At 40.1% G+C, this 24,753-nt stretch overlaps 1 protein-coding gene across 6 annotated transcripts in view; it reads right to left on the minus strand.

Annotated features, from left to right (window-relative positions):
- TRIT1 (tRNA isopentenyltransferase 1) overlaps positions 1–24,753 on the minus strand; it is a 92,440-nt gene that overhangs the window by 35,122 nt on the left and 32,565 nt on the right. For all 6 annotated transcript variants that reach the window (XR_006383144.1, XM_044237905.1, XM_044237907.1 and 3 more), the window contains exons 2-6: positions 11,391–11,531; positions 5,569–5,667; positions 4,716–4,858; positions 2,103–2,245; positions 58–169 (exon numbers count right to left, since the gene is read on the minus strand). Coding sequence is in view for 5 of the 6 variants with exons in the window: in XM_044237905.1 (XP_044093840.1) it covers positions 58–169; positions 2,103–2,245; positions 4,716–4,858; positions 5,569–5,667; positions 11,391–11,531 (638 nt within the window). In the remaining variant the exon portion in view is untranslated. The remainder of the gene's footprint in view (positions 1–57; positions 170–2,102; positions 2,246–4,715; positions 4,859–5,568; positions 5,668–11,390; positions 11,532–24,753) is intronic.

Raw genomic sequence — 24,753 nt, forward strand, 5'->3', positions numbered from 1 at the left:
TCTTTTGACCAAAAGCAAGGGAGGGAGAGTGGGTCAAAGAAATGGCCAAATCCTCACCTATTTTCTGCAACTTTCTTCTGATTATAGCGTCTGTGAAAATCTCTTAGTTCATCCAAGAGCCCGGCAGCAAGCATGTCATCCACCCTCTTATCCAAGCGCTCATCTAGAACTTCAATCACATTAGCCCATCAACCAGCAAGCCTGTTGTAGGTGGCCCACTAGACACTTACATGATGAACGGACAGGCTGCTACAAGAAATACATTTGTTTAAATGTAAGAAAGGGTTCAAAGATTATAGAATAACTCATATTATACATGTCATACTTAAGATCACACTTCAATAAAAACAGCCAAAACGAACCACAGGTCTTATTATATAAAGAGAAAACATACAGGGGCACCTGGGTGGCTCAGAGGGTTAAAGCCTCTGCCTTTGGCTCAGGTTATGATCCCAGGGTCCTGGGATCGAGCCCCACATCAGGCTCTCTGCTCAGCAGGGAGTCTGCTTCCTTTCCTCTCTCTCTGCCTGCCTCTCTGCCTACTTCTGATCTCTGTCTGTCAAATAAATAAATAAAGTCTTTTAAAAAAGAGAGAGAGAGAGAGAAAACATAGTTACAGCTATTAGGAAGGACAAATATTTTATTATGGAATGTATATTCATTGTTTACTTTAGAGGTAGCTGAGACACCCCTTGGTTATCCTTCTTACTTTTTTCCATTATCTTTGTTACTCTAGCTTCGTGTTCTTTTTATATTTAAGAACTTTCAGATGACATCATGGATAGGAACAAGGAACTTTAATCCAAAGCCATCCTAGGTACATCTTGAACTACTGAGCCAGACAAAGGAGCAAAGAGTCAGGGGTCATAATCATTCAGATGTGATGGTAAAACTTTATTATGACCAAAAGTGGTGGTCAGCTTTATTATGAATCAGATTCCATTATTTTATGCTGAACTGCAATACATGTTTTTATTCACAAAAATTTCATTTAAAAAATTACCTTTTTTGATGAACTTGCACATGAGATCAATTTAACAAATTTTCACCATTTCAACCACGCTCTACATTATCTACCATTGCTACTTCTCAACCTGCAGTAACAGTAACCTCTTATTAGATACTCCTAAAAAGTCTGTTTATTAAGGACTCATCACATGCATATCTGACCACTTTGTATGTTGTAATTCATCTAATCCTCAACACATATATGTATTATTATTAATACATTAATTCCACTTTACAGAAAAGAAAATTGGGGCACAGGAAATGTTAACTAACTTGCCTTGAAACTCTCACAGCTAGAAGATGGTGGAGCAGGAATCTGAATCCAGGCAGTTTGGCTCAAAGACCATGTTCTTAATCGCTACACTATGCTGCCTGTTCACATACAGACCAGCCCACAGGTTATCCTTAAAAATAGGTATCCCTTCTCTGTGGCCTCAAGGTACTTTCTAGCCTAGCATTTAGCACAATATAGTAGCTATCTTTGTTTGCTGCACCACTAGACCGGGAGCTCCTAAAAACCAAGCACGGTCTCACGTTCATCTCTGAAATCTAAGTAACTATGCAGCATACCGGCACTTCATTGAATGCTTACTGAACGTTAGCTGGATGGAGAAGTTAGTACTATCACAAGGCATTATCATACTTCACCAAAAAAAAAAGAAAAAACCCCACCCACCAAACCATAATCAGGCTAATCATCATACCCATTTCTCAGGTCTGCGGCCTCCACCCAGCCAACCAGGGAGTCAGACCTCCTTCCTCAAAGTCTTCCTTCTCTTTCTCTTCAGACCATCCCTGGATGGCAGTCTCTTACCCAACCCACCCATCTCCTCTTATCCCATCCTTGGTATCTTATCCTAGTGCCAGGGGCACCTACTTCCCTTTCCAGACAGATAGCTAAGGGAAAGGCACTGTGCCTTAATAAGTTAATGAATCATGGTAATTATAAAATTAAGAGCTAACACTTGTTTAGTGCTTATTAAGACCCACTCATGGTTCTGGGCAATATATATATATATATATATATATATATATATATATTAATAAAATAAGCTCTATTTCAGATGGACTCTAAGGCATCAAAGGGCTTTTACCTGTCTGGTCAGCATGAAGCCAGAGGATGCAAAGGTTAGGGAACTTCAGAGGGCCTCCAAGGGGACCACCACCTTCCTCTGCATGTTGACGATGAAGAAATTCACTATGAGAGATCCCCGTTTCTTCAAACACTTGCAAGCTCCTAAGTCATTTAAAGGGGTGGGGGAGGGGGAACACACCCATAAAAACCATTAGAAAATACTGATTCTCAAATGAAACAAGGAGAGAGGCTATTTATTATAGAACCACCTCTTTCTCATTTTCACTGTATAAGCTCCTGAGGCCATGAAGGTCTGCGGTTATTCCAATCCTACAGCTACTCGGGAAACAGTCCTAAAGAAAATTTTAGGTCAAGTAAGAATAATACTATTCTTCTAAACATACATTAACTTTTATAAACTCAGGTTCAAAAACAGCAGGCTTCTTCCACACAAACAGAATGGGACTCACTCACTGTCAGGTAAGCAGTAAAAGAGCTTATTTGGGAGACTGTTACAAGCCAGCAAGTCCAGTCTCGCTGGAACGCCTTTCCCACAGTACAGAAGTATGTCGTATATCCAGCTCATCAACTTTTTTTTACACAGGTCTAGAATTAACGAAGAACACTTCTGATTTGGTCCTCTACTAGCACAAAGACCACTGAAGAAAGAACTCACATTCTTACTCTTCAGCCACCTCCACTCTGTCTGCCTCCATTAGTTATGCAGCCCTAGGTAATGCAACTCTCGAATCTACAGGCCACCACTCTGGGTGACTACAACTTATTCATTCAGCTTGAAAGTGATCTTTCCCTCCTGACCCAATTCTACTTCCTGAAACCCTAACACAAAAGTAGAGACCCTTGTCTTTCTATACCACTGGTCACTCAAAGAAGACCTATGAGGAAAAATCGTGGTAACAGATAATCTCAATTATCTGGAGGTTAGGAAACAGTCTCAAAATAAAAGAAAAATGAGGGACACCTGGTTGGCTCAGTCAGTTGAGCGCTGGCCTTTAGCTCAGGTTGTGATCCTGGGGTCCTAGGATGGAGCCCTGCATTGGGCTCCCTGTTCTGTGGCAGTCTGCTTCTCCCTCAGCCCCTCCACCCCCACCCCTTGCTCGTGCTCTTTCTCTCTCAAATGAATAAATAAAAACCTCAAAAAAAAAAAAAAAAAGGAAAAGAAAAGAAAGATGAACAAAGTCTTTCAGTCCTCTCCAAAGAAGGGACTCTAGAATGCCTGTTCAGAGGCTACTGACTCTAAGACACAATTCTTGTCACATTACTAGTTTATAAGCAGCAAAATGCAGAGAGGTGATAAGATAAAACTCATTAGTAAAAAGAGAGGATGGGGAGTCTGGGTGGCTCAGTCAGTTAAGCACCATGATCAGGGCATGATCCCAGGGTCCTGGGATTGAGCCCCACATCGGGCTCCCTGCTCAGTGGGTAGGGCAGTGGGGAGCCTCCTTTTCCTCTCCCTCTGTCTGCTCTGCTGCTGCCTCTCCTGCTTGTGCTCTCTCTTGCTCTGACAAATAAATAAATAAAATCTTTTTAAAAAATAAATAAATAAAAAGAGAGGGTAATAAAGACCAAACTCTACATAAAACATAAAAATGTTCATCATTAATGTTCTTGTTCTCCAAAAATTTTTGAAATATCTCTATTAAAATATTTTTTAAAATAAAATGTTTGGACACTGGAAGTATAAATTTCATTTATCTAGAATGTGCATTATCACCTGAGGTGACACAGCTCTGAAGGAGGCAAAAATACCTAGACAGTACAATGGTGTGTGACACTCCGAGGGGCAACCATACCCAAAGAAATATTATTCTTTAGTACTACATTCCATGGAGGACAGGGAGGCAGGGAGGCAGAATTAGCACAAAATTTTCTAAAAAGGCTCTGGGTATAAATGGGGTGGTGGGAGATAGTGAAAAAGGATTAAGAAACACTCATCTAGATTATTCATTTGAGTGGACTACTTCATAATCCCTCTCAATACCAGATGGTGCTCTAGTATTTTATCTGTGTTAATCAACCGCCCTTCATCAGATCCTCTACCCCACTTCATTAGATACGGTTTCACTCCCAACACTGCAGAAGAATAAACTTACCACACGAGGCTACAATTTCAAAACAAACCTAAGAAAACATGACCTTATGAGTTCATTCACCACCTCACTCTTCCCTTCAAGAAAGCCTCCACATGTGAAGGTGAGCTGGTCTATGGGACAGTTTATAAAATCTACCTCCCACTAGGAAAGCTGCTGGGGCAGAACTCAGCATTGCGCCATCAATTATGAAACTCAAATCACAATGTAAACCAACTGCATGCCAGAAAAAATTTATAAGAAAACTGTTATACAAGCAAAGATCAAATAGAAAATGAAGCACAATTACCTAGGCCCTAGGGAAAACTCCATTGTATTATACATTTTAAATTAACAACAAAGTTGGGTGCAATTATTTATTGAGGGAGTTGGATCGAGGCAGTACCTCAGGGCCTCGCAACCTGTGAGCTGGGAACATACCAGCCTCCACTAACTGCTATTACCAAACTCCTCTCATTACCCAGGCGCACTGAAGAACTGACTGCCCAACTCCAGACGGACTCAGGCCCAGGCTCTCTTACCTGGCCACTTTGCGCTTGTCATGGGGGTGCAGCTTGGCAGCCATTTCTGGGTCCACTTGGCTTAGGCGTTTGTGGAGGACGTGGCCATCCTCCTTTTCAAGCTCTTTTCGGTCGGTCACTTTCTTGGTACCCATCTCCTGGGGCTATTAAAAGAAGGTTCAGAAGCAAATTTAATTCAACAGTTCAACAAGTACTGCAACAGTATATATGTCAGGCACTTTGCTAGGAGTTCAGAATACAGAACAGAGAGAAACCAGAAGGTCCTGCCATAGAGTGAAAGACAGACCATAGAAAATTCCAATATACTGTGGTAGTGTGGTGAGGCCACAGCACACAAAGGAGGACTTCCTGCTCAGGGAAGTATTCGGGTACCCGCTTCCTTGTCAGAAGTACAAACACAAACCAGGGCTAACACATCTGTATTAACATATTCAGGGGTCTAGTCTTCTCAGCAAGTGGCCAGGGTGGATCAGGACTGCCCACACATTACAGTCTGCAAAGTCTCACCCTATGCAATAGCATCTCCGTCAGAAGGGTTAGTGTTAGACATCTCACTGATGTACAGATTGTTAAAGCCAAGAAATGCTGAGTCAGACTGATGTACTGTTAACTTACATGAAGATGCTAATTAATTCACAGAGGAGAATTTTTCCCACACACGGCCCCTGCCCTCAGGCCACCCTGGAGGAGCACACTTCAAATATGGAGGTGGCATTTGCTTCAGAATATTAAGTAAGAAAATTACAGTTGCTGAGTTTAAGAAATAGACAAGAGTCAACCTTCCTCCCACTAAAATTAGCTGGCAAGAAAGAGGAGCCCATTCCTCAGTGACTTACAAGTGAACTAAACATACCTTAGTATTGACAAGAACTTTCCAGAGCAGAGATTCAATGTAATAATTGGTTCCTCCCACGACAATAGGAATTTTGTCTCGGGCAAATATATCTTCAATGTGAATGTTAAGAAAGACATCACAATATTTAATATCAAGAAGACATTCCTAACTCACTTGGGAAGGAGGAATTAGCAAAAAACCACATTCAATTACTCGTCTGGAGAACAGAGGGGAAAGGGTGGAAACCCAGACGAACTGATATCCGTCTTCATGGTTTCCCGTGAGTTCTCAGAAGCATTTCCTATTTGTTCTAGAGGGACTTGCACAAACCATATACAGATGCATGATAGTAATTCCTTCCAGTTCTAGAAATTTCTAGGCCTTGCTGCTAAAATTCAAAGCTTGCTTGGTATTCCAAATCAGTTTAATGAGCACAAGCCCAAGGGCTCTCAGAGAACCAAGTGTCAGCTGCTCAGGAAGCCACCACGGTGACGTCCATTGTGAGACTGCCTTCTTAGATAAAATACAAGTAGGTTTCTCTGTGCCATGGTTCTCAGTCAGAACTGACTGACTCAGTCAGTCCCCATCATTATGTGGTAGTACTGCACATTTCAGCCCACTTGAGACTCCACCAGATAAACTGAGAAGCACAGATTCCAAGGACAAATAGATCTCAATTACCAGATCCAACTCTCTGACAACTTATCCAGGCTATGCTTCAGTTTTCTCACCTGTAAAATTCTCCTGAATTCTAAGGAGCATTAAATGTGACAAAGCACATAAATCCCCTACCACGATGCCTGAAATATTTGCTTTCAATTGAGTAAGCACTGAATTAACTTGAGCCACTATTGTTTTTATATCCCAGCTATTTTGAATTCTTCTCTTTAGAATCCCTGTTGAACAGATAATTATCTGCTTTATGAAGGGCTTTGCTTCTGAGGATAATTGATAAAAAGAGACTTTCAACCTAGACAAAGACTCATTTATGCATTTCTTCCCTTGCCAGCCTGTCTGTGGGCACAGAGATAGATGACCTCTTTTCTACCAGAAGCCCATGAACCCCAAGAGGTTGGGGTGGGATGAGAAGAAAGCTGTTACCAATCAAGGATATTAAAGAAGAAACATTCTTTCTCTATTTGTTGTTGTTGGGGTTTTTTTTAAGATTTTTTAAATTTATTTGAGAGAGACAGAGGGAGAGAGCAAGAGAGAGCCTGGTAAGGGGCAAAGGGAGAAGCAGACTCCTCGCTGAGCAGAGAGCCCAATGCAGGGATCCATCCCTGGATTCTGGGACCATGACCTAAGCCAAAAGCAGACCCTTAAGCTACTGAGCCATCCAGGCACCCCTCTCAATTTGTTTTTTAAAAAGAGAAATACTATATTCCTCCTATTAAGTACAGGGAGCATAGAATTACAGTAAATGTAACATTAATTCAAATATATACTATGATTAACAAAGGGAAAGGGAGCAATGGAAGTAAAAAGGGAAGGGGAAAATGGTGAGAGTGGAAAAGAGGGAAGGAGATGGGATAGGAAATGCTTGGTGGAAAAAGGTTTAACTTGCTTGCCTAATCCATGAAACAACTGTGATCCTGGGCTAAACCTTTCTCTCTGCCTCTGTATCTAATACCTTACTTAGCCTGTCAAATCAAGAAGGTTAACTGGATACTTCTTAAGGTAGTTTCAGTTCTGACATTCTGATTTTAGGTTCTTACCTAAACTCAGAAATCTCCAATTCTGTAAGGGATGGGTCATCCCTTACTGCCCTCCGAAAACACCATTTTCTATCAGCTCTTTTTGAACAACCAAATTGTCTTAAAGCAACAACATACATTTAGTGATATGTTTTAATTTGCCAAGGGCTTTCATATATATTATCTCACCTGATACAACTCTGTCGTAAGGCAGGTAAGACAAGAATTATCTGCATTTTTAATCTCTGCCTATTTGATAGGCAAAAAATATGATCTCATTATTTTGATTTGCATGGCCTTAACAACAAGGCTAAAAACCCTTTTTCATGTTTACCATCACTTGTATTTCTTCCTTTGTGAATTACTACTCAGGCCCTTTAAGTATTTTTCATATTGATTCATATGAGTTCTTTATATAGTAAGGATATTAGCCATTTGCCTTTCCTATGTTACAAACTTTTTTTCCTCTGGCCTGTAGTGTTTTTTAATTTTGTTTATAGTGGGCTAATTTTTAAAATATTATAATATTTTGTATTGAATGTATTGAATATTATAAAATATTCAATACAGGGGCGCCTGGGTGGCTCAGTGGGTTAAAGCCTCTGCCTTCGGCTCAGGTCATGATCCCGGGTCCTGGGATCGAGCCCCACATCAGGCTCTCTGCTCAGCAGGGAGCCTGCTTTCTCCTCTCTCTCTCTCTGCCTGCCTCTCTGCCTACTTGGGATCTCTGTCTGTCAAATAAATAAATAAAACCTTTTAAAAAAAATTTTTTTCTAAAAAAAAATATTCCATACAAATAAAAGAACATATGTAAATTATGAAGCTTAATAATAAACATGTACTCATGAGCCCAATGTAAAAAAGGAGTATTACCAATTCTTTTGAAGCTTCTATGTATTCACTCCCATCCCAACTCCCTACTTCCCCTCTCTGTGGGGAAACCTGAGATTTGCTATCCTCAATTGTCTGGTTTTCTTATCATTCCCTTGTTTTTCTTTACATTATTCCTTATGTGTATATAACTCCCTCAAAAATATATTGGTTAGTTTTGCTTGCCTTTTTTTTTTTTTTTGAAGATTTTGTTTGTTTGTTTATTTATTTATTTGACAGAGAGAGAGAGAGAGCGCGAGCAAGTGTGTGTACGCACAGACAGGGGGAGCAGTGGAGGGAGAGGGAGAAGCAGGCTCCCCACTGAGCAGTCAGCCAGATGTGGGACTTGATCCCAAGACCCTGGGATCATGACCTGAGCTGAAGGTTCAACTGACTAAGCCACCCAGGCATCCGTTTTGCCTGCATTTTAACTTTTATGATAAATGGTATGAATGTCTATAATTTCTCACATTTTATTGTTTCTGAGATTCTTCCACATTGACTGTTGCATGTAGGTACAATTTATTCATTTTCACTGCTGAAAAAGTACTTATATGAACAAAGCAAATTTTATACATTCTTCTGTAAGTAAGAATGTAGGTGTTTGTTTTTGCCATCAAAAGCAATGCCGCTATGAATGAGATCTATCACCTATCTCACTTGCATGGCAAGGTTACTCTACAGTAGATATCTAGTTCTGGTTGATAGATATTCCTGCTGACACAAATTCTTAATTTGAATATACTGGAAGCTAGCTACTTTTGTTTAAAAAAGGCAGGGGGTGCCTAGGTGTACAGTCAGTTTAACATCCATGACTCTTGGTTTTGGCTTAGGTCATGATCTCAGGGTCCTGGGATCAAGCCCCATATAGGACAAGGAGTCTGCTTGGGATTCTCTCTACCTCTTCCTCTGACCTTCCCACTCGTGCTCTCTCTCTCTCTCAAATAAATAAATCTTACAAAACAACAACAACAATAAAAAAAAAAGGGGGTGCCTGGGTGGTTCAGTCATTAAGCATCTACCTTCAGCTTGGGTCATGGTCCCAGGGTCCTGGGATTGAGCCCCATGTCAGGCTCTCTGCTCAGCAGGAAGCCTGCTCCTCCCTCTCCACTCCCCCTGCTTGTGTTCCCTCTCTCACTGGGTCTCTGTCAAATAAATAAAATCTTTTTTTTTTTTTTAAAGATTTTATTTATTTATTTACTTGAGAGACAGATCACAAGTAGGCAGAGAGGCAGGCAGAGAGAGAGGAGGAAGCAGGCTCCCTGCTGAGCAGAGAGCCTGATGTGGGGCTCGATCCCAGGACCCTGAGATCATGACCTGAGCCGAAGGCAGAGGCCTTAACCCACTGAGCCACCCAGGCGCCCCAAATAAATAAAATCTTTAAAAAAAAAAAAAAAACCCAGAAGGTTATGGAGATGGATGGTGGTGATGGTTGCACGACAATGTGAAGATATTCAATACAACTGAACTGTACACTTAAAAAATGGTTAAGTGGTGGGCGCCTGGGTGGCTCAGTGGGTTAAGCCACTGCTTTCGGCTCAGGTCATGATCTCAGGGTCCTGGGATCGAGGCCCGCATCGGGCTCTCTGCTCAGCAGGGAGCCTGCTTCCTCCTCTCTCTCTGCCTGCCTCTCTGCCTGCTTGTGATCTCGCTCTGTCAAATAAATAAATAAAATCTTTTAAAAAAAAAAATGGTTAAGTGGTAAATTTTGTATTTAACACAGTAAAATAAAGGAAAAAATTGAGTTAAAAAAATCCATTAAAGTAACTTCTTTAGAGGGCCGCTTGGGTGGCTCAGTCGTTAGGCATCTACCTTCGGCTAGGGTCGTGGTCCCAGGGTCCTGGGATCGAGCCCCACATCGGGCTTCCTGCTCGGTGGGAAGCCTGCTTCTCCCTCTCCCACTCCCCCTACTTGTGTTCCCTCTCTCGCTGTGTCTCTCTATCAAATAAATAAATAAAAATTTTAAAAAGAACTTTTTTAGTAACTGTGTATCTACAGAGTCCTTCCCTACTTGAAAATCACATAACTACTCAATTATTATCCCATTTGTTTTAAATACATATATTTAACTCTGAAATCCATCTGCAATTTATGTCATACATAATGAGGTCATAATTTTATTTTTTCCAAAAAGATTAGCTATCCCAGGAATATTAACTATTGTAGTCTCTATTGTTTTAAATGCCACCTTGATCATAAGACAAATACATACAAACATTTTAATTTGCATCTGAGTTTTCTATTCTGTGTCATAAATTTGTCCAGCATAAATTCAATACTATTATAGTTATTATGAATTTTCCTCATGTCTTAATATGTAGCAGTCCAAATTTTTTAAAGCAATTCCTATACCCAACGTGGGGCTTGAGCTCACAAACTGGTGACTGAGAGCTGCATACTCTACCAACTGAGCCAGCCTGCTACCCCATCTGGAAGCCTGGACAATTAAAACATAGGGACAGTCCCCCCCTTATATTATTCTTTCTTCCAAAATATACTGGTGTTGAAACTAATAGAACACTATACGTTAGCTATACTGGAATTAAATTTTTAAAAAATAAATAACAAGGGGCACCTGGGTGGCTCAGCTGTTTAAGCGTCTAACTCAACCTCAGCTCAGGTGTTAATTTCAGGGTTGTGAGTTTAAGCCCTGTGTTGGGCTCCATGCTCGGCGTACAATCTACATAAATCAATCAATCAATCAATCAAAGATCACTGATCACAGAAAAAAAAATCTTCTTTTTGCAGTCCTCCCCCACCCCATAATCCCTATTAAATTCTAACGATAACTCCATTATATTTATAAATTGATTTTGTATCCCCCATTTAAAGGGTAGGAAACTGAAGATGAGTTGGGTAAATGTCCTACCCAGTAAAATTCACTTGGTCCAAAGAGGCAGTTCTGGGACTAGAACACAGATTTTCTAGTTCCTAAATCAGTGTTCTCTCCACTAAAACAGCTTCTCAAATTTTAATATGCATATAAATCACCTGGGACTCTTGTGAAATGCAGATTCTGATTCAGTAGTTCTGGAGTGAGGCCCAAATTCAGCATTTCTCATAAGCGCCCAAGGGACGGCTGGTGCTGCAGTCTGACAACACTCTGAGAAGCAAGGGTACTGGATCTTTTGATCCATATAGTTCTGATGGGGGTGCTGCCTACTGGTTCTTCTCAAGTCTTGGCTTAGAAGAAACTGTCACTGAAACGAAAACTTCTTTCTTGGCTTGGACTGCCTTGCACCCACCGAACCCAGTTGCTGTCTTTCCTAAGGATATCAGAGCAGTTGCCTTGTTCCTGAAATCCACAACTGTGTAATTTGTCACGAGAGGATCCACAAAGCTGATCATGTGGTGCTGGCACATTCTCTGCTCTTGGGCAGAAACCTTGTTGGTGATGATGTCTAGGCCTTCATAAACCTAGGGGAAAGAAAATAAGCATGAGAAAGTCACCTGCCTCCTTAAAAGGCACACGTGCCCTCCAGCCAAACACGTGACTGACCCAAAGCCACAGGATAGATGTGTTCTAACCCTATGTGTTCAGAGCACAGCAGACCCACAAAAACCTAAGACAAAGGAAGCAGAAGAAAACAGAACATTGACTTTCTTATCAAATAGTAGCTATTAGCTTAGACTTCAAGATAAAAAGTGTATGTAAATCAATGCTCAACTGAGAACTAATTCTGCAAGATTAATTGGAGGTTCTTTAGGTTTAAAAATGGGCAGATTGTTTTATTTATTTTATTTATCACAAGTCTCCAGAAAGGTAACATTTTGCATTGCTCATAGTTCTACTTCAAATGCTTAGGTATTTCTTGGATTTAAATGGCTCTGAGAGATTTTTAGAATCTTGGCTCCATTTGTAGAGAAGTGGCCTATTTACAAAGATACATATAAAACACACACATACACACTTTGAAGTCAGAACCCCTAATACTGCTGTACTGTAATGGAAACATTGTGATCTAACCAAATTACTGCTTCAGGGGGTCAGCACATGCAGTCTAAATACTCAAAGGCAATATCCTGTCTGTAAGCTCTTGATCTGCCAATTCAACTAAAAAGTTCAAATGTACTTCTTCTAAATGCAAGGTCTCAGATGGAGAACAGATCTGAAAATACTAGTTTGGAAATAGGGATGAATGCTTTGAGATTAAATGTTCTCTCTGTAATCACTGATTCTACAGGGAGCATTGAATGAACAAATAATAAGTTCCATAGAGCCCACAAAGATGTTAAAAGCATTTTTTATCTCACATTTCCCTTTACTTACATGAGTGTCGATTAAGTACAGTACAGTATAATGGTTAGGAGGAAGGACGCTGGCGCCAGGCTGCCTCAGATCAATTCCTAGCTCTGCCGGTTCCCAGTTCTTTGTACTTATGGAGTAGTCAGTTACTAACCTCTCTCTACCTCAATCCCTCATCAGTAAATGAGGATAACAGTATCTATCTCATGGGTTGTTGTGTGGATTAAGTGAGTTAATACATGCAAAACACTTAGTTTTAGCCTACCACACTGCATCACTATACAGGATCATTACGGAACTACCTGTATTACAACCACTACTACTATCACAATGCAAGGAGAATGGGAAGTAAGTTTAATGTCATTATCACTCTGAAGCTTTCATGCTCTTAATGACCAAGGTTACTTACCCAACAAGAATATAAGCTATCTTCAAGTAAAAGAAAATTGTTAATTAGTAAAATAGTGCACAGAAGAAATATAAAGAGCCATAGGGAAAGAACCAGCTCTGCCTTTAACTCATTTAATCTGCACTTGACAACAGACTTGCATTCTCACACCCGAAAACTGATGGAATCTTAAATCACAGGGTGTTCTTTTTTGTACATCTTGAATAAGATGTCCTTCTGACATTATAAAGTGCTGTAGCACATACTGTACATTGCAGTCTTCCGCACAAATTAAGAAAAGTAAAGGAAGGAAAGGAGTTAATAATTGCGTGTTTTGGGTGCTTAGGTGGCTGAGTTGGTTAAGTGTCTGCCTTCAGCTCAGGTCACAATCCCAGGGTCCCGGGATCGAATACCATGTCGGGCTCCCTGCTCCATAGGGAGTCTGCTTCTGTCTCTGCCCCTGATCCCACTCATTCCTTTGATCTCTCTCTCAAATAAATATGTAAAATCTTGAAATTTAAAAAAAAAGGAAAAGGCATAGTTGAAAATGCCCAGTTACCATTCCCCACCTCCAAAAAGCCAAAATGTAAATATTTCTCCTAGTAAATCCTATCAGATATATAAGTTTGTAGATAAAATTCCATCCTGAGTCCTGCCTTTATGTGTATCTTCTAGAACTCCTAAAAATGGTAAGTTTAAATAAACACATCAACATAAATCAAACAGAAGGTAAGCCCAGAACAAGGCTCACCTTATTTATTAAAGGAAGTGGCCTACTGTACTGTTTATGGTATATACAAATGCCAACAAATATCAGAAAGAAGGAAAAGTAATTAATGGTTTCAAGAAGAAAGGAATATTAAAACTTGCTCACAGAGTTAACAAAAACTGTAATACACACAAAAGTACTACATCTTGGTTACCAGTGTAAATTGTCCTCTTTGAGTGATTTGTCAACTTTTCATTTCCCATACCACTGAATTAAAAGAAACTGGGCATAAAGATATGGGTGATACTAAGTGGATAACTGATGATAAAAGGACTGTTTATTTTTAGGTATCATATGGTTTTATAGTTGTGTTAAAAAAAAAAAAAGGGAGTCCTTAACTTTGAGGTATACACTATACTGAGGTACACACGAATAAAAATATATTTTTAAAGAAATTAGAACCGATCCAAGGTTATGTCTATAATAATGTTGTTTCAGTCTTCCATTCTAATATGACTTCTTTCAATAGCTACTGATGTGCTGTTATAGTTGAGCTTACAAATAACTGCAACTTGTGATCACAGCTACTGTGTATTTTTTCATTTTACCCATGAATAAATTTTTCAGAAGATTTTATTTATTTGTTAGAGAGAGAGAGAGCATGCACAAACAGGGGGAGCAGCAGGCAGCACAGACAGAAGGAGAAGCAGGCTCCACACTGAGCAAGGAGCCTGAAGCGGATTCGATCCCCGGACCCTGTGATCATGATCTGAGCCAAAGACAGATGCTTAACGACTGAGCCACCCAGGCGTCCCCCATGAATAAATTTTTAACAAGCAAGAAGGGAAGGGTAGATGAAGGGCATATGTAAAGTACATCTATATCTGCATTGCATGAGAGCAAGAATGATGCTGCAAAGAAATTTGTTAATAATGACACAGGAATTATGATCACTGGCTGGCTCAATCGGTAAAGCATCCAACTCTTTTTTTTTTTTCCCATTCATTTAGCCAACACATAGTACATCATTAGTTTTGATGTAGTGTTCACTGATGCATTAGTTGCATATAACACTCAGTGCTCATCACATCATGTGCCCTCCTTAATGCTAATCACCCAGTTACCCTATTCCCCTTCTACAACCCTCAATTTCCCAGAGTCAACAGTCTCTCATGCTTTGTCTCCCTGTCTAATTTCTTCCCATTCAGTTTTCCGTCCCTTCTCCTGTGGTCCTCTGTGCTATTTCTTATATTCCATATATAAGTGAAACCATATGATAATTGTCTTTCTCTGACTGATGAGCACCTGACTCTTTTGGGATGATGAGTTCAAGCCCCATACTGGGTGTAGAAATTACTTTAGAAAAAAAAAAAAAAAAGGATTATGATCACTGAATGAAAGGCAGAACAACTGCGCAAGTAAAATTTGCAGTAACATTCATAACATTAAAATTCTATGGTTATAGGGGCACCTGGGGGGCTCAGTTGGTCGAGCAACCAAGTCTTGATTTTGGCTCAGGTCATGATCTCAGGATCCTGGGATCAAATCTCATGTTGGGATCTGGGCTCTGGGGAGTCTGCTTGAGGATTCTCTCTCCCTCTCCCTCTGCCCGCCCCTCCCCTTGCTCTCACATTCTCTCTCTCTTAAATAAATAAATAAATCTTTTAAAAAATTTTATGTTTATTTTCTGCTTTTCACAATAGGGAAAAAAAGTATATGAAGGCTGGGACCCATGTTCCAATAATGGGGTAGGAAGAACAAACTAACTGAAATAAGATCGGACAAGTGTTCTTAACTACTGAAGTGAGGTGAGACGCACAGCAGTTCGACTAGCATCCACTCTAACTTTTTATAAGCTGGAAATTTTCCCTAACAAAAAGTTACTTTTAAAAAATTTGGGTGCGCTCCATACCCACTAAGATGGCTACCGTCAAAAAACAAAATGATAAATGTTGGTGCAGATGTAGAGACATTAGAACCCCTGTGCTTTGCTGGTGGGAATATAAAATGATGCAGCTATGGATGGAAAACAGTACAATGATTCATCAAAACATAAAAAATAGTGGGGTGCCTGGCTGACTCAGTCTGTAGAGCATGTGACTCTTGATGTCAAGGTTGTGAGTTCAAGCCCCATAAAAACATAAAAAATAGGGGCACCTGGGTGACTCAGTCAGTTGAAGCGTCTGCCTTCAGCTCGGGTCATGGTCCTGGGGTCCTAGGATCGAGTCCCATATCAGACTCCCTGCTTCACGGGGAGCCTGCTTCTCCCTCTTCCTCTCTCTCTCTGTCTCTCATAAATAAATAATTTATATATATACAAATAAAATAGAATTACTGTATGATCCAGTACTCCACTTCTGGGTACAAACACAAAAGAACTGAAAGCAGGGAGCTGAACAGATATTTATGCACCCATGTTCATAGCAGCATTATTCACAGAAGCCAAAGGTGGAAGCAATCCATGTTCATCATGAATGAATAGATAAACAAAACGTGCTGTATACATATAATGGAAAATTATTCAACCTTAAAAAGGAAGGAAATTCTGACACATACTATAACATGGAAGAACCTTGAAGACATCATACTAAGTGAAATAACCCAGAAACAAAAAGACAAATATTGTAGGATTCTACTTATATGACATAACTAAAGTGGTTAAATTCTAAGGCAGAAAGTAGAATGGTACTTGCCAGGGGCTGGGGCAGAGAAGAATGGGGAAGTATAAAACAGGTACAGAATTTCACTTTGGGAAGACCAAAAAAGTTCTGGAGATGGAGGGTGATGATGGTTGGAGAACAATGTAAATGTGCATAATGTATGGTAAAATAGTAAATTTTATGTCATGTATATTTAATCACATATAGTTTACCATAACAAAAGACTTGGAAGACAGATTTTTTTGGTAGAGTAAGAAACCAGTGAATATTAGCAATGAAATGAAATTTTCAAAAATTTGTTGAATTTTTCAATTCTTTTTCTTTTTAAAATTTTTAAGAGGTTTTATTTGTTTATTTGAGAGACAAAGAGTGCATGAGCAGGGGGAGCAGGAAAGGGAGAGGGAGAAGCAGACTACCCGCCTGAGCAGGGAGCCCAATTCGGAACTCGATTCCAGGTTGCTGGGATCATGACCTGAGCCAAAGGCAGACACTCAATGGATTGAGCCACCAAGGCACCCCCCTGAATTTTTCAATTCTTTTTAGTATATACCCAGAAATGGAATTGCTGGATCACATCATAACTTTTAAAATCATTGACAGGACTGGTAATGTTCTATTTCTTGAACTGAGTTTTGATTACACAGGTATTTTCACTTTCTTTTTTTTTTTTTAAGATTTTATTTATTTATTTGAGAGAGAGAATGAGAGAGAGAGCATGAGAAGAGGGAGGGTCAGAGGGAGAAGCAGACTCCCTGCCAAGCAGGAAGCCTGATGTGGGACTCAATCCCAGGACTCCAGGATCATCACCTGAGCTGAAGGCAGTCACTTAACCAACTGAGCCACTCAGGCGCCCTCACTTTTTGGATAACTTATTGAACTACACAGTTACAAACTATTCATTATTTTAGCTTTTATTTTTAAGGAATCTCTACACCCAACATGGGGTTTGAACCTATATCCCCAAGAACAAGAGCTGCACACTCCACCAACTGAGCTTGCCAGAAGCTCCATGAATTATGCATTTTATGACATACATTATTTATCAATTAAAATCATACCACCCAGACAAAAAGCAAAAACACAACACATTCTACACATTTGCACTAAGGATAAATATCTAACAAATGCAGAAACCAATCAATTTTGTAAATGTCACATTTGGCCCATACAGGTATTTACATCGTAAATCCCACAACTGGGCTTATCTTATTACCTGGTCAGAAAACAATACCCTACCAGGTTTGTAGCTGATTGCCTTATATTTTCCAGCTTCAATTATAGTTTCAGTGTGACTCCACCTATCTGTCAGCCAGCCCTGGGTGCTAGGAAGAGCTTAAAGATCTGTTTTATCTTCTAAAGCCAGCATGTCACTCTGTTCCATTTCCTATTCTCCCAGAGGACACCTGTGATCTATGTACACAGAAATGACTGGATAAAATGCTTCTCTCTGCACAAATCAGATTTTTGTCAATACTAAGGGAACTCTGACCTCTTTGTAAGGTCTGATAACTGAAATACTCTGGAAAATTACAGGTTTCACCTACTTAGCCAGTTATCAACATAACTGACTTATTTCAGCAAACATTTACTGAGAGTGTAGACAATTATATGCCAGATATTCTGCAAGATGTTAGGCATTCAAAGAAGATTAAAAAAGGGTCCCTGTCCTCTAGGAGTCCACGCTAGCAAGAGACACAGATACAAATAACTACTATAAAGAGATAAATGATATAAAAGTTTGAGAGATAATAAAGTTTGAGTGTAATCATCTTCTTTAAATCTCATAACCACTAAGCATTTAATGTTCTAGGTATTTAACTGGGTACTAGAAGGAAATATGCTTCTGTCTCATCTCTATTGAGAGTTTATTTCCAGAGCGAAATGTTCTGGAAAAAGGCCACAAAACTGAAATAACCCGGACTCGCCAAATCAAGGTGCTAAAGTGCCCAGAGGCACTAATCAAAGTGAGTAAAATTTACAACAGAGACCTAGAGGAAAACTTGCAGAATCTAGAGCTATGTCATCAACTAGAAGTAAATTGTCCACCAGGGGACATTTGGCAAAGTCAAGAAACATTTTTGGCTGTCACAACTGCAGGGGTGGAGGTGTGGCTGGTATCTAGTGGGCAGAGGTCAGGGATGATGCTAAACATCCTACAATGCAAGGAACACCCCTCACCAGACACACACACAACAAAAAATTATCCAGCCAAAGAATGTCAATAGTCCTGAGGTTTAGAAACACTGATCCAAAGAAATTCTACCTTGGAGAAACTCCTGCAAATCTTTAAGCGTACAACTAAAGATCACTCATGTAAGGCTCCATCCCTTTATGGTTGTCAGGCTGTAGGGTGGTCCTACTGGGTTTGTTAATCAGCAAAATCCTGAGCACTGGGCAGATCACGGAGCTGTGTCTGAATGCAGGTTGGCTACAGTGCCCAACACTGCTGTCTACAAGCATGAGGAAAAGCTGCCCACCCCACCCCCATTTGTTTTTCTTTCCTTCCCCTTTTGACTTCATTTCCTTCCCAATCCAAATTAGATCCTGAAGTTCTTCAATCACTTCCTTGCCTCTATAGATTACATCTGCTTTGAAAACCAGAATCACAGATTATGAAATCAATACAATTACCTATATTCTCTGCTAGCTGCTCCCCTCTGTTCCATGGATATCTCACTCCCTGAGATCACTAATGAACCCCGATTGTCAAATATTAACACTCTTCTACTAAGCTTTCAAAACACATTTAATGGAAAAACCAACAATCTGATACCACTCGACTCTCTTATAAATCATTCTCCTTTGGAATTTCAATGGAAGCAATCTCTCCAGTTTTTCTCCCTATCTCACTGGCCCTTCCTCAGTTTCCCTACTAAAGCCAACCACTGATGTATTAGCAATATCTGTCATGGTAACAACAATGAGAAATGTCCAACCCTATGGTGTCTGCCTGCCATTTCTAAACTCTGTGCTCTCTCTCCCTCTCTGACAAATAAATAAATAAATAAATAAATCTAAACTCTGAACTGTCAGACAATCACGGTTTCTATAACATTTTTGTGCTAACGCCCAAAATCCATATCTACAATCTTGTTCTCTCTTGATGCCAGACCTGTATTTTCAACTGTCTAGTGGACATTTTCATCATCGTTGAGAGGCATTTCATATAGTGAAGTTGTTAACAGTAAAAACTCTGGAGCCATGTTGCCTCAATTTAAGTCCTGGCTCCACTACTTATTAGCTATGTAACCGTGGGCAAGTTAATGAACTTCTCTGTGCCTCAGACTTTATTTATAAAGTGAGGCTCAGGGGCGCCTGGGTGGCTCAGTGGGTTAAGCCGCTGCCTTCGGCTCAGGTCATGATCTCAGGGTCCTGGGATCGAGTCCCGCATCAGGCTCTCTGCTCAGCAGGGAGCCTGCTTCCTCCTCTCTCTCTGCCTGCCTCTCTGCCTACTTGTAATCTCTCTCTGTCAAATAAATAAATAAAATCTTTAAAAAAAAAAAAATAAAAAAAAATAAAGTGAGGCTCATTTTAAACCTAACCTCAAAGGGTTATGATGAAAATTAAATAATTAATCCATGTGAAGAATATGGACTGGGGCCTGCCCTATAGGAAGCAGTCAATAAAATGTTAGCTATCATCCGCAGCAGCAGCAGCGGCACTGCAGACACCTGTAACTCCCTATGTCCAAAACTGAACTCCTGATCTTCCCAGGTGTATTTGAGTAATCACGAGATAATCAAACCAAAAACCTTGAAGTGATCCTATATCTCTGTATCCCAATCTCTCCCCACATTTTCAATCTTTCAACTTTTGTCCATACTTGTTCCTAAAATGATCTCAAAGCTCACCATCACCACTTCCTCGTTACTTCACTGCCATTACACCATCTGAAGGCTTCGTGATTTCCCCTACTAGACTGTCCATTCCATCAGCTTCCTTGTTGATCTTCCCACCTTTACTATAACCCCCCAATTTATACCCACACTGCAGCTGGGGAGCTTTCTAAAATGAAAATCTGATCTTATCTATCCCCAAACTCTTTAGCATCCACCTCCTGATGAAAGCCTGCTTTGAGATCACTTCTCATTCCTACTCCTTGTGTGCTTGTCCTCTGTGCCCCCCGAGTACGTTGCCTTTACCTGTATCACAGAAGTATTTTAAAGTCAGGGACAGTAAGTTCTATCTCCATTAGACTACAAGTTCCAAGGGAAGAAACTGGGTATTTTATCCCTAGACCCAACACCTAACATGGTACCTAATGATATGGAGTATACTCAATAAATATGCCATGCCTGAGGCAGAGTGCTAAATCCTATGTTAAAAATTTCACATCCTATGTTACATTGGTCTCTATTTTACCAATGAGGAAATGAAAACTTAGACACGTTATGTAACCTTCCCAAAGTCACAGAGAAAGTTAGTGGCAGAGGCAAACTTTTAATCCATGTCTTCTGACTTTTTTTTTTTTTTTAAAGATTTTATTTATTTATTTGACAGAGAGAGATCACAAGTAGGCAGAGAGGCAGGCAGAGAGAGAGGAGGAAGCAGGCTCCCTGCTGAGCAGAGAGCCCAATGCGGGACTCAATCCTAGGTGCCCCATGTCTTCTGACTTCTTATTGTTCTTTTCCCAGCATGTTCCTAATATCCGTTCTATACAAATCAGCTCTGTGACTTTGGGATGTCAGCTTTCTTTCCTGGAACACCTCAAGCTCCTCATTTCTAACACCCCCTTTAATTATAAGAGCCCAAATTTAAGAAAAAAGAATCTTGGCATAGAATGGTAAAAGGAGAATTTATTTTTTACTTTTTTTTAAAGATTTTATTTATTTGACAGACAAGAGATCACAAGTAGGCAGAGAGGCAGGCAGAGAGAGAGGGGAGGAAGCAGGCTCCCTGGGGAGCAGAGAGCCCAATGTGGGGCTCGATCCCAGGACGCTGGGATCATGACCTGAGCCGAAGGCAGAGGCTTTAACCCACTGAGCCACCCAGGCGCCCGAAAATTTATTTTTTTAAAGGATGTTGGCACTCACCAGAAAGATGATTTTCCTTTTCAATTGAAGGAATTTGAATTTGAATTTGATATTCAACTGAAGAGATGTGGGAAAGTAGGAAAAAGGTCAATCTCTTGCTTAACTTTTCTTTCTTAATAAAAAGATGACTTTTTAAAAATGTAACACTTTATTAAGAAAGAATGAACTAGCTGCAGGAACATCATGGCAGGCAACTACTCCTTTTACCTTTATTTGGCCGAAGTTCAACTGCAGACATGCTGACTAAATCAGGCAGATTAAGATGCTCAGAAAGCAGGAGAACCTGTACTAATATGTTCAGTCAGCCTGGTGAGAGGAGTGGTTTGGAAATTATAGTCCAGATCATGACTTTTACTCTTCCAATTGTTATCCCCATTTAAGAGAAAAGGGGTTGGGGTGGGGGGAGGGTTGTGCCTGGCTGGCTCAGTTGGTGAAGCATGCAACTCTTGAATTCAGGGTTGTAAGTTCAAGCCCCACGAATGGCACAGAAATTACTTAAAAATAAAACCTAAAAGGAAAAAAAAAAAAAAAAAGGAAAGGGGACTAGAATCTTAATAGAAGGTCATGCTTCTCAAACTGAGAGGTGCATGCACAGTATACTTACTATGCATTCTTCAAGAGCACCAATCTAACTAAATGGTAAAAAGAACCTGAAACATTTTTACATCTAAATAAACATAGATCAGGGCGGAGAATGCAAAACTGGCACGTACTTTTAAGTTAAAGCATGAGAAACTCTGCAACGAAGAGCGTCTGCTGTGGCCGCTTGGAGGTCTACCTGCAAACCCTGGTGAAGAATGGATATAAGGAAATTCAGAGATCATGGACCCAGTCCAATCACTTAAAATTTTATACTTGAGAATATGGAGGCTCAGAAAGCTTCCCTGGACATATAACTGACTGGGAGCAGAGACAACTAAAGCCTTGAGGCTCTGCCTATAACACAAGCTGTTTCTGCTGCCTCTTACCAGTAGAATTTTTATCCCCATTTGACTCTGGTCTGTTTGTTTGCTTGAAGTAATGAATTCTTACTAAGGTGAAATTAAATTCCAGAAACTGAGGAGAAAGAAGCCTGCTTTCATACACTGAACCCCTTCACTGTTAAAGAATAAATGTGATAGAAAGCTAAAAATATACACAAAGACAATGCCATGTGACTATAATGCTGGGACAGAAACAAAAGGGGTCTTTTGAGAATATAAAATTAATAAAGTTCCTCTCTGTGGTCACTTTTTTACAGCCTCAAGATTGGCCCATTTTTTGAGGGTTTCAGAGATATTTTCTTTCAAGATCCCTATGATAGAGCATATATTATCTGGAGGTCTAGGTCTAAGTTAGAGAGAGAGAGTAGAGTCAAATCGAGCCAGAATGCCTAGGTTCAAACTCTGGCTCTACTACTCAACTTCATGTTGCAGATTATTTAAGTTTCTAATTTTTCTTTGCCTCAGGTTTCCTAATCTATAAAATGAGAATAATAACAGCACCTATACTCCTCACTGGGTTATTCTGAAGATGAGAGTTAATACAGGTAAAATATGTAAAATGGTTGCAGGCAAGTGTGGTAAGCACTATATAAGTACTTGATATTATCTGTATTTAACTGGTGGTTAAACAAGATTTTCCTTGGTTCTTCTAAGTGAGACCTCTGGCTAGGGTTTGAAAGAAGGGAACCACAAAACACCAGAGCTAAAAGGAGCCTTAGACCCTGTGACAGACACTGTATGACCCACAAAGCCTAAAATGTTTACTATCTGGACCTTAACAGAAAAAGGCTGCCCCTCCCTGATTTAATCTAATCAGTTCCCCTCCCAGATATAGCCAAAGAGGAAACTAAAGCCCAGGGAGGGCAGTATCTTGTCCTAGGTTATGGAGTGAGTTGGGGCAAAGCTGGGCAGGCCTAAAACCCAGTTTTCCCAGTAAGTAAAACTGCCTCTCAGGCTAAAGAGGCTAAATGAAGACCACAGAGTAAAGCTATAAATTAGGAAAGAATATCTGCACCTGAAGAGTTAAGCAAATCATCTAATTCTAATCAACGGGCTTTTACGGAATACTATAAGCCTGGGAACCAATGTTTTTTAGTGCTCTCCAGGTGACTGCAATGTGCACCTGAGAGCGAGAACCACTGTTGTAAGAATTGCGCAAGGCACTAGCAAGATATAAACTAAAAAAGGAGAGTAGGAAACTGACTGGATAGCTCGATAGCTAACCGAGAGTACCAGTCCCGACAATGTAGAATCCCTTATTTCCTCTGCTACATCATTGTAGGGGACTGAAAGGGAAGAGCAACAGGCACAGTGAAGGCAAGGACGTCTTGGATATACCTTCATTCACACTAGAACGTCAATAATATTTTTTAGCCACATCTGTAAGTTCCAATGGTTCAACAAATTATAAATCTATTACAACATTCTCACTTTTTAAAAACAAGCTCTATGCCCAACATGGGGCTTGAATTCACAACCTCAAGATCAAAAGTCACACTCTCTACTGAGCCAGCCAGGCACCCCTATAACATTCTATTTCTAAAAGAATGTTAAAACCAACTTGTACTTCTAAAAAAGTGTACAAGAACATACAAATTTAAAACATTTATGACAAGACATCTGGGTAGCTCCACTGGTAAACCATCTGCCTTCAGCTCAGGTCATGACCCAAGGGTGCTGGGATAGAGTTCTGCATGGGGGTCCTTGGCCAGCTGGGAGCCTGCTCCTCCCTAATGTCTGCCTCTCCCCCTGCTTTTGCTTCCCCCACCTCCCCCTGATAAATAAATAAATAAAATCCTTAAAAAAATAACAAAACAAAACATTTATGACCAAAAAAATCATACAAAAGACAAATATGACCAATTGAAATAATACTTCCAACACAGGAGTCTGCACAAAAGATTAAAACTTAACAATACACAAATCCTCTTACAAATCAATAAAAACAAAAATGAAAACCACTATATAGATGTGGACACACACAGGTATGAGCAAGACATTCAAAAAGAAAAACACAAATGGCCAATGCACGCTTGAAAAGAAAATTAACCTAAGAAATGAAATTAAAATGAAATCCACTTCTCATTTACCAAACTAACAGCAATGAAAAGATAAGTAACACACTGAATTGCAAGAGTAAAGGAAAACAGACATACCACTGGTGCAAACTTTCTTGAAAGCAGTCTGACAATATGCATCTAAATACAATGGGCACCCACTCAACAACAAAAAGACAACCAACCCAATTTAAAAATGAGCATAGGACCGGGCACCTGGGTGGCTCAGTTGGTTAATCTCGGGGTCCTGGGATCCCCAATCAGCAGGGAGTCTGCTCAGCTATCTGCCCCACTCCCCTGCTTGTGCGTGTGTGTGCACCCACACCCACGCTCTCTCTCAAATAAAATCTTTAAAATGTTTTTAAAAAATAAAAATGAGCACAGACCTAAATAGATATTTCTCCAAAGAAGATATACAAATGGCCCCTAGGAAATTGTAAATCAAAACTACAAAGCAGGGACGCCTGCGTGGCTCAGTGGGTTAAGCCACTGCCTTCGGCTCAGGTCATGATCTCAGGGACATGGGATCGAGTCCCGCATCGGGCTCTCTGCTCAGCAGGGAG

The sequence above is a fragment of the Neovison vison genome, chromosome 2 (assembly GCF_020171115.1).
Source record: "Neovison vison isolate M4711 chromosome 2, ASM_NN_V1, whole genome shotgun sequence".
NCBI classification, from domain to species: domain Eukaryota; kingdom Metazoa; phylum Chordata; class Mammalia; order Carnivora; family Mustelidae; genus Neogale; species Neogale vison.